General features: G+C 56.8%; 1 protein-coding gene and 1 long non-coding RNA gene across 2 annotated transcripts; one reads left to right on the forward strand and one right to left on the reverse strand.

Annotated features, from left to right (window-relative positions):
* Nucleotides 1–1490: 1490 nt before the first annotated feature.
* CBLN1 (cerebellin 1 precursor) lies at nt 1491–5025 on the forward strand. Its single transcript, XM_082711348.1, has 3 exons — nt 1491–1803; nt 1949–2068; nt 3339–5025. Exons 1-3 carry the CDS (start codon nt 1540–1542, stop codon nt 3534–3536), a joined length of 582 nt encoding a protein of 193 aa, XP_082567474.1. The 5' UTR covers nt 1491–1539; the 3' UTR covers nt 3537–5025.
* LOC309853408 lies at nt 4022–8031 on the reverse strand. Its single transcript, XR_014305660.1, has 3 exons — nt 7806–8031; nt 6927–6996; nt 4022–5204 (listed from the first exon to the last, which is right to left on the reverse strand). It is a non-coding gene; the product is annotated as an uncharacterized lncRNA (long non-coding RNA).
* Nucleotides 8032–8872: the final 841 nt, after the last annotated feature.

Genomic DNA, 8872 nt, shown 5'->3' on the forward strand with positions numbered 1-8872 from the left:
GTAAAGTTTTAACCCAATGCACGAGGCAAAAATTCTTGTAGGGTCGAAATTACTCTTGAAAAATCGCCCATAAATCACAGGATTTGGCGTCTACACGCAGTGCTAATGGGCAGGTACACGTGGATAAAACAAGCAGGAAAGGGGCACAGTACGTAAAAAATGCGGATGCAATATTAAATTGCAAGTGCAAAAGAGAAAATGCGACCAGGTAAATGAGACTGCGTGCGACGCCACTGTATTTGTCACTGCCTACTGTGTTGGACTGTAAGAGGCACGGAGGCAGGCCTCGTCTGCTTTGGTTCACCGCGGCATCCTCAGCGCCCGCCCCAGTGCCTGGCACTTCGTACACATTCAATGATCTATCCCGAATAAATGAGCGAAAGAAAGAAGGAATGCACACTCAGTGGGACTCCGCGGTTCGACAGGCAGGCGAGGGCGACTGGCTGAACTCCATCGCAGTGGCCGTGGGCCGGGGAGACCGGCGCTGAAACTGGTCTGGAGTCCCCCAAGCCCGCTCCCCACCGCGGCACCTGCACCTCCCCTGGAGGCTAGCGTGCACGCCCCTCCCCGTCCCGCCCTGCCGCGCACGCACGCGCCCTGCAGCCCGGCGGCCCGGCTAGCTCGCTCGCCGGAGCCCACCCGCGCTCCGGCTGCCCCTCCCGCCTGCGCCCGCTGGGGGGCGCTCCCCTCCCACCCCCGCGCGCCCACAGGCGGGCGCCTCTCGCGCCCTGATTCTATTCCCGACCCGGAGCGCGCGCGCCGCCTCCTACCTGCGGGCTGGCCATTGGAGGCGGGCGGAAGGGCTGAGGGGGCTGAATAAGACGCTGGCAGGAGGCGGGAGGCGAAAGAGCGAGCGGCCGCGGCGGACAGTCCGGGCACGGGCGCGCGTGCGCGCGCGCGCGCGCGTCCCCAGTCCTCGCTCCCACAGTCGACTCCCGGCCAGAGCCCAACCCTGCTGCCGCGCGCCGCCCGCCTCGCCGCGCCTAATAACAACGGCGCCCGGGGTCAGGTGGCCGCGCGCGGACAGGGCCGCCATTGGCTCAGCGGGGAGCGCGGCGCGTTAGGATTGGTTGGGGGGCGGAGCCTAGGCCAGTGCGGGGGCGGAGCTGTAGAGGGAGGCGGGCTAGGAGGCAGCGGGGGCGGGGCCAGGCGGCGGTCCGCGCCTTTGTGCCCGGCGCGCGCTCTCCGCCCGCTCCGGCTGCAGCGCCGGCTGCATCAATAATTCAGAGCGGCGGCGGCGGCGGCAGCGGCGGGTGCGAGCAGGAGGCGGCGGAAGCAGCGGGGACCGAGCGGTAGCGGCTATGCATCCAAGTACGGCTGGGCAGCCGCGGCACCCCTGAGGCCCGGGCGGGGCTCCGGGAGCATCGCGCCGGGGGCACGCTTGCCTCGGAGTGCAAGGAAGAGCAGTAGTGTCCGGAGCGGCGTCTGCGAAGCTGCGCACGGAGCTGAGGAGGGGGCTTCGGAGTGGGGCTGGGGCGGGGGGGGCGGCTGGCGCAAGCAGCCCCCGGGGTGGGGGGCGGGGTGGGCGCCGGCGTCGCGATGCTGGGCGTAGTGGAGCTGCTGCTGCTGGGGGCGGCGTGGCTGGCGGGCCCGGCCCGCGGGCAGAATGAGACGGAGCCCATCGTGCTGGAAGGCAAGTGCCTGGTGGTGTGCGACTCCAACCCCACGTCCGATCCCACCGGCACAGCTCTGGGCATCTCTGTACGCTCTGGCAGCGCCAAGGTGGCTTTCTCTGCCATCAGAAGCACCAACCACGAGCCGTCCGAGATGAGTAATCGCACTATGATCATCTACTTTGACCAGGTGAGTGCTCCGTGCAGATTGGTTTGCCGGGTGGAGGAGAGGTAGAAGGCTGATGTTCAATCCACTCCAAGGCTCTGCAGAGGCTCGGGGACAGGAGTTCGTGACTGACTCTTGTCTACTCCCTTTCGTTCCCGTCTCTTTATAGGTACTAGTGAACATCGGGAACAACTTTGATTCTGAACGCAGCACTTTCATCGCCCCGCGCAAAGGGATCTACAGTTTTAACTTCCACGTGGTTAAAGTCTACAACAGACAGACCATTCAGGTCAGCCACCGCCTCAGGGTCAGGCCCCAGCTGGGTAGGGGGCTATTAGCTGCAGGAATGAGCGGCCCCTATGGGGGTGGGTGATAGAAGGAGCAGCTCCATGTGTCTGGGGTTGCTTGGTTGGACGAGTAGCAGGGCCTCACAGTTCTCAGGCTTGACCTGTCTCTTGCTTTTTCCCCCGGCTCTTGGAACCTAGTCTCCTTCCCATACACAGTTTCCTGCCTTCACCTTCTGGGCCTCCCCAAAGAGGTTCTTTCCTTTTCCACTGGACTGCAGGGATTTCCCATAGCGTTTGCAGGTTAGCATCAGAGACAGTTCCCTCTTTCCAGCAGCTTTCTGCGCCTCTCACCTTCAGCACCACAGACTGTATCCCCATCCCCTGTCCCACTCAGAAGTCTGGATTCCCCTGTGTTTGCCTTCAGCACCAAGCTCAGGGGTGGATCCTGGCATCCCTTTGGGGATGGACTCTGGATTTTTGAATTACCAGCATCAGAGCCGAAGCAGTTAAAGGGTGGAGAAAGAAGGGAGGGGGTGTAGAGCTACTGCCTCTGGGCTCCAGGCTCGCTCCAGCCAGCACTCACCGGCTCTCCAGGTTCTGAAGGTGTCCAGGTTTCCTTTGGGCAGAAACGGAAGGCAGGACGCACAGCTGGGGAGAGGGCGCCCGGCCTCTGGCTGCTGATGCCACAGCAAGGGCAAAAGCAGGCAGTGGGGGCACGGCTGGATCTGGGATAGGAACTGAGCCCCGGTTTGGGGAGCAAGGAAAGAGTGCAGCTCTGGGGAAATTTCTCATCAGCCAGAACCCTTGCCCAGCTTCTCCACTGTCTCCACAGTGTCCAGGCAGCTAGGACCGGGAGGAACCAGGGTTTTTGTTTGGTTTGTTCTCCCAGAAACTCCAGTTGCCTGCGTTTCTCTTTGAAGAGGGGATGGGGGGGCCGAGTGGGGGGGGGGACAAAAATATCAGGGCACTCCAGCCGTCTATGGGTTCATTAAACTGGATAAAAAAGTGCAGTTGGGATTTGCTTGGCGAGCTCAAGGAATGAAAGTGACTCTTTTGGGGGGGGCAGCCCCTTCCTGTCCTCCAGTTTGGCTGTCTTTCACCCCATTGGACCCGCAGCAGTAGGCTGAAAAGCCCCTTTTTCTACCCCCACCCCTTTCCACCATGTTCCCCGGCCTTTCTAACTGTGAGCCAAGCGGCGAAGGTTACCGTCTTTACGGCCACTTTGGTACGCGCCTAGGTCGCCTCTCTGAAGCAGGCCTTTCTCTTTCCCAGGTGAGCCTCATGTTAAATGGGTGGCCGGTGATTTCAGCCTTTGCTGGTGACCAGGACGTGACCCGGGAGGCTGCCAGCAACGGAGTTCTAATCCAGATGGAGAAAGGCGACCGAGCATACCTCAAGCTGGAGCGGGGGAACTTGATGGGGGGCTGGAAGTACTCGACCTTCTCCGGATTCCTGGTGTTTCCCCTCTGACTGGCTCATTGCCGGAATGGAGGCAGGGAGAGGGCGAAGGCAGGAGGAAGGCAGGAGAGAGAATGAGAAAGAGGCTGAAATTTAGAGGACGAGAAAGCCGAAGGACTTGAAACTTCCTACATGTTCCCCAGCTGTATCCGGGTAAAAGGTGCGCGCCGGGGGATCGGACTACTCTGTCCGTTTCCTCAATAGGAAAAGTAAATTCCGCTTAGCTCTGCGCACTCCCATTTCCAAAAATAAAATCGTCTCCCCGATTCCGGTTGAAGTAATCAAGAAAGAGAGACTGCCTTGTCATTGTTTCTACCCCCATGTTCCTATCCCTTACAATTTATACAAAAGAAACTGTATTTCACTGTATAACGTGAAATATCTTCCTCCTCACTCCCCTATGAATCTTTCCACCTGCTGAAATCTAATATGCCCCGCCCCTCTTTTTAGTTTGGAGAGGGGATAAGGTTTTTGTTCGTTTTTTTTTTTTTTTGTTGTTGTTGTTTGTTTGGTTGGTTGGTTTTATTTTGAAAGGGGGAGGTAGTTTTAATTTGGCAAATATTGCTCTTAAAATACAGCTCAAGAGTTAATTAGCTGAACATACTTTGTGTTCTCCGCTGCTTGTTAGCAGAGAAAGGACTCACCTTCGGGGTGACTGGTTCAAAAATATATATAAATATATATCATTTGTATTCAAAGAACTCTTCCCAGTGGAAACTGGCTGTATTTCCGTATTTCTATGTCCTATTCGGAGTGATCGTGAAAGGCTGCTTGATGTCTTGATGCTTGTCAATGCCCTCGTGTTCTGTGGCTCACTAAATGCCAGGAGGTTCTTCCGGACGCTTCCTCGTCCTCTGTAACATACGTGTGAATAGCCAAGATTTAATTTTGCTTTAACCCAATAAAGTTGAAGTGGGACTTTTATTTTTCTGGAACAGCTTTCTAAACTCCGCATCTTTCCCAGCTGCGAGGTTTGGGGGCGGGCTGTGGAAGGGCGAGGCTCGGAGGCGCGGGAAGTCGACTTGGTGAGAAGCGCAACCCTTGGTGAGAACGCAACCCGAGAGAGGCCGGGGCTCGAGCGCATCCTTGCGAAGCCAGCCCGCGCTCCTTTCTGCGCCAGGCCTAGAGCCAAGCCCCGCATTCGCCCGTGCTCCCTGCTTTGGCCGAAATCTTGCGAGGCCCGGCGCCACTACCGGCCTGGAAGCGAAGTTTGGATTTTTTAGAAGTCCAAATGCATCAGGGAGAATCCCAATTCGAGGAGCCAGCACGACTCCCACGCCTCTGCCCCTGGATTTCCCCAGCCGTCCGCCCCACAGTTCCGGGAGCAGCGTCTGTTTTATACCAGCGCCTCTGAATTTGAGTCCGCCCGCCGTATTATCGGGGCGCCCAGGACCTGCGATTGCGCTCAATGCAGGACTTTCATTCAAGAGGTTCGTCCAGGAGTTTTGATTGTATCGGAACATATGTGAAAGCAAAATTGAAATAAACGACTTCGTTTTAAGTCTGGAAGTCTGACCCAGTCGCTTCAGCAGCGAGGGGAGTAGGGTGTCAAGAAGCGGGTGGCTGCAGGGGCCTGGGGCAAGACTCTAGGCCTGGATAGGCACCTCTGGCTTTGATCCTTTCAGAGTTCTTTGTTTTTTGTTTTCCTAGTGGAGATTCAGGGGTGGATTTAATTGGCTCCTGAGGGGTGGAGAAAAGGGGGTAATAATAGCACAATAAGCCATGTTTCTCCTAATTCCTGCCGTTCCTCTGATGGAAACTCGCCAAGCGTGGGGCCTTCCTCTAAACGGGGACTTGTTCCTCCTTCGCACTCAAGCCAGGGGGCCCGCATCCCTAACCCCGTGCTCTGAAGCCCCAGCAGCCCTGGGGTCCCCAGGGAGATAGCTAGGGACTTCAGGAGTGAGGAGTGCTTTTCTCCCCCATTCCACAGCTCTCCCCCATAGTCAGTTCCCAGGGAAGTAGGGATAAGGTGCAATCCAGAACCGTAGAGAGAGTTAAAAGGAAAAGCTGTTCTTTCAAAAAAGGAACATATGAAAAAAAAAAAAAAAAAAAGCTTTCTCCGCATTCTTCCGGTTGGGAGGGAGAGATCACGGAGAACTGGAGTCTTGGGCAGAACTAGCTCCTTGCAACCGCTCTGTCCCTGAACAGCCAGTCTGCCAGGCTTGCACCCACGGCGCACCAGGTACTCTCTTCTCTGCCTAGGATGAGGGCTCACGGGCCATGCCGGTTGCATAGTTACAACCCAAGGAAGCAGCGCCCCTAACTCGATGTCAGCTCCCTTGTGGTGGCCAGTCGCCCCTCTTCCTGGGGAGGGTACCCCCAGCGTGCCTGTTCCAGCTGTGGGACTACCAGGCTCTGCTCCAGCTGGGTGATTTTGGCAAGTTCTCCTCTGGCCTCAGTTTGCTCAACCGTATAAAGACAAAGAGGAATTCAAAAATCTTCAAGAATCCCTCCTGCTCTCAGATTCCAGCCGTCCTCTGTCTTGAACACAGGCCTGCAGTTCTTTGGCCTGGGTTTAATGAGCCCTGGCTGTCCCCTGCTCTGATCTGGCTCCTGGGGGCTGTCTCCTGAGTGCTAGGCCTGAGGCTGGGATGAAGGCAAAGAGGAAACCTGCCTATCCAGGAACTCGGGCTCACCTGGAGCCGGAGCCCCAGCTCTGAAGCCTGGAATGTGAACCAGAAGGGAGCAAGTGGGCCCCAAGTGGGACAGAGGAGGGGGGAGTTATCCCTTGATTCTGTCCTGGCTCCAGCTGAGGGAGGGCCCCTCTCTTCCCCAAGGTCTGATTTTTGGCTTTAGAGATGCTTCTCAGACTGGCTCTAGCCACTGCTTCCTCCCCCTGCTGATCCTTTCCCTCTGCCATTCGATGAGCCCATCTCCCACTCCCGTCTTCATGCCTCTGCACCGGCTGTTTCTCTGCTCAATTGGAAACACACTTTCTCTACTCTACTTTTCAAAATCCTTTCTGGGGATCTAAGCCGTTCGAGGAAGAACCTGCCTCCTTTGGGAAGCCCTTCTGTAGCTGCTTTTCCAGGATTCACTCCCCCTTCTTGCTCTCCCACCAGGCCTTGTTGGCACTGGTTGGCAAGGGAGATATCTGGGCCTGGGCCTGCCTTCTGCTCTGCAGTGTGTGACAGGGGTAGTGGTACCCACTTCAGCAAGCTCTCAGAAGTGCTAAGCAGGCAGTTCTGCTCCAGAGGCCCCAGTGGAAATGTGGGGTTCTCTACCACATCCCTCCCCAAACTGCCCTTATCTTCAGGCCTGAGTCTCCCGTTAGACTGAGCGGAGATGCGGACCGCTCTCCCCAAGGACCAGGAGTTGGAGTTAGAGGCCTCATTGGGGCTGGGTCCTTGTCAGTTGGGCCACCTCCCTCACATCCGGGATAGAGGTGGGGGTGATCCTTACCTGTGCCTTCATCTGAAAATTGTGCTCCAGCTGAGAGGGAACCGGACACTCCTAACTGGTGTGTTGGGTACTGAAAGGGACAGAGACAAAAAAGGCTGAGGGCTCAGTAGAGACTACATCCCTGCCCCCAACTAGAGGCTAGGGAGGAGGCTCATCCTAAAACCTACACCTCACCATGGTTCCCTTGAATGCTTAGAACCCTGTAGGCCCTTTCAGATCTCTGCCCTGTCTCCTGCTTTCATTTCATATAAACCTGATCAGAATAGAGCCTGTGGGGGTTCAGGGCCACCCCCTCGTTTAGCCTCCCTCTCAAAAGTCTCAAAGACTCCTCCCCTGCCCAGGTCACCTTGGTTACTTCCTCCTCTCCTGCCTCCTGGAATCCTTCCTCACCCAAGAGAAACAGAGTGATTACCCCTTCCTGGCCTCCCTCTTTGCAATGTGGTCTCTCTTACCTTCCCTCCCCCACCCCCCAACCTCAGTTTCCTGCGGGCCTGCAGCAGGTTAGGGTTCTGGTGTGTGTGGCGGGGTGGAGGAGGAGAGGAAAGCTCAAGGAGGTTTCTAGGACCTAAGGAGCCCAGACCTGACTTCCAGGCCCGGGTTTTCCTGGAGGCGCAGAGTGTCGGTGGGAGACTCCGGGCCAGCGCCAGATCGCTTGTTAGAAGCCGGGGTCACTCTCGTGTGCTGTCTGGAGCGGCGCGGCACCGGGTTCTGCTAGGTCCTGCACTGGCCCCCTAGCTCGTTCACTCGCCCGACATGGCTTCCACCGTCCCCAGAACTGGGAGCGTGCCCTCAGAGCTGCGCTGGAGCGCTGATGCTCCAACCCCGGGTGGCCCGGCTCCTAATGAGAACATAATTACCCAGCTGGAGAGGGAAACTCACCCCACACTAATTGTGCCTTGGTTGGGGGCAGGAGCGCGGAGCGAAGGGGCGGGACGCTTCCTTGGGTCCCAGGCGGGGTCCTGATGTCCCAGGAAGGGTTGGGGATGGAGGAGGGAAGTGGTCCTTGGGCCAGGCGGGCCGCGTGGAGAATGAGAGACCATGAGCTGCAGGCGCGGCCCTTTACTCCGCCCCTGGCTTGATGTGCTACCCGGGACTGCTGTCCTCGCCCGGCAGCCTCCGTGTCTGAACCTGTTCCCTCAATTCCCAAGTGCGAGGGGTGGGCTAAATATCTAGGGTTTGGCCCGAGGTATCTTTTCTGATCAACGAGTCGGTGAGTCTAAGCCTTCCGCCTCGCCCCATCCAGCCATATAACTCCAGGCGTGCGCTTGGCCCAGTCCTTGTCACCCCCACGGGCTTTCAAACAAAACTGAAACCTATTACCGACTCTGACTCTGCAGGAGGCCAGCAGTACCCTGTGAACGTGAGGTCAAGCCTGGAGGGAAAGCGCAGGTACACCTCCCTTTGAGCCAATTTAATTCGGAGGAGAAGGTTTCCCAGGGGCGATTACAAAGATCTCTTGATCTTTTTGCACAGAGCTTCTCACTGAAGATCCGCACTATCTCTGAGCCTCAGTTTGCTCATATTTCAAATGGGAATAGTAATGCCTTCACAACAAGGTGGTTGAGAAGACAATGCTAAAATGTGTAAAAATACTCAGCGCTGCTCTAGCCCCGCTTATAGTGGGTGCTGAATAAATGCTAGCAGCAGTAAGGAGGAGTGGACACGTGGGGCGTCATCCTATCACAGAAGCAGGACATAGAGGAACATCCGTGTAGATCCCTACATCAAGTAAATTATAGAACTAAAACCAGATAGAGAGAGGAACACAGAACATGTGAATGGTAGAATTAGGATCCCATGTCCTTTCTTTTCCCTGCACACCTGTCTCCCACACCTCCACCCCTCAGTCAATAATGAGAACAGATACCTCTCTTTCATCTTCATCCCTGTTGCTCATATATTTGTATGGGGCCACTATGGATGAATATTCTCTGGTTGCATGTCTG

This window comes from Mustela nivalis (assembly GCF_964662115.1).
Source record: "Mustela nivalis genome assembly, chromosome: 18".
Taxonomy (NCBI): Eukaryota; Metazoa; Chordata; class Mammalia; order Carnivora; family Mustelidae; genus Mustela; species Mustela nivalis.

What these genes read in the sequence shown, in the direction of transcription:
- CBLN1 (XM_082711348.1), top strand. Translation starts at nt 1,540, where the DNA reads ATGCTGGGCGTAGTGGAGCTGCTGCTGCTGGGGGCGGCGTGGCTGGCG. An exon ending in TGATCATCTACTTTGACCAG is followed by an intron (nt 1,804 to 1,948) that starts GTGAGTGCTCCG and finishes GTCTCTTTATAG; the next exon opens with GTACTAGTGAACATCGGGAA. An exon ending in ACAACAGACAGACCATTCAG is followed by an intron (nt 2,069 to 3,338) that starts GTCAGCCACCGC and finishes TCTCTTTCCCAG; the next exon opens with GTGAGCCTCATGTTAAATGG.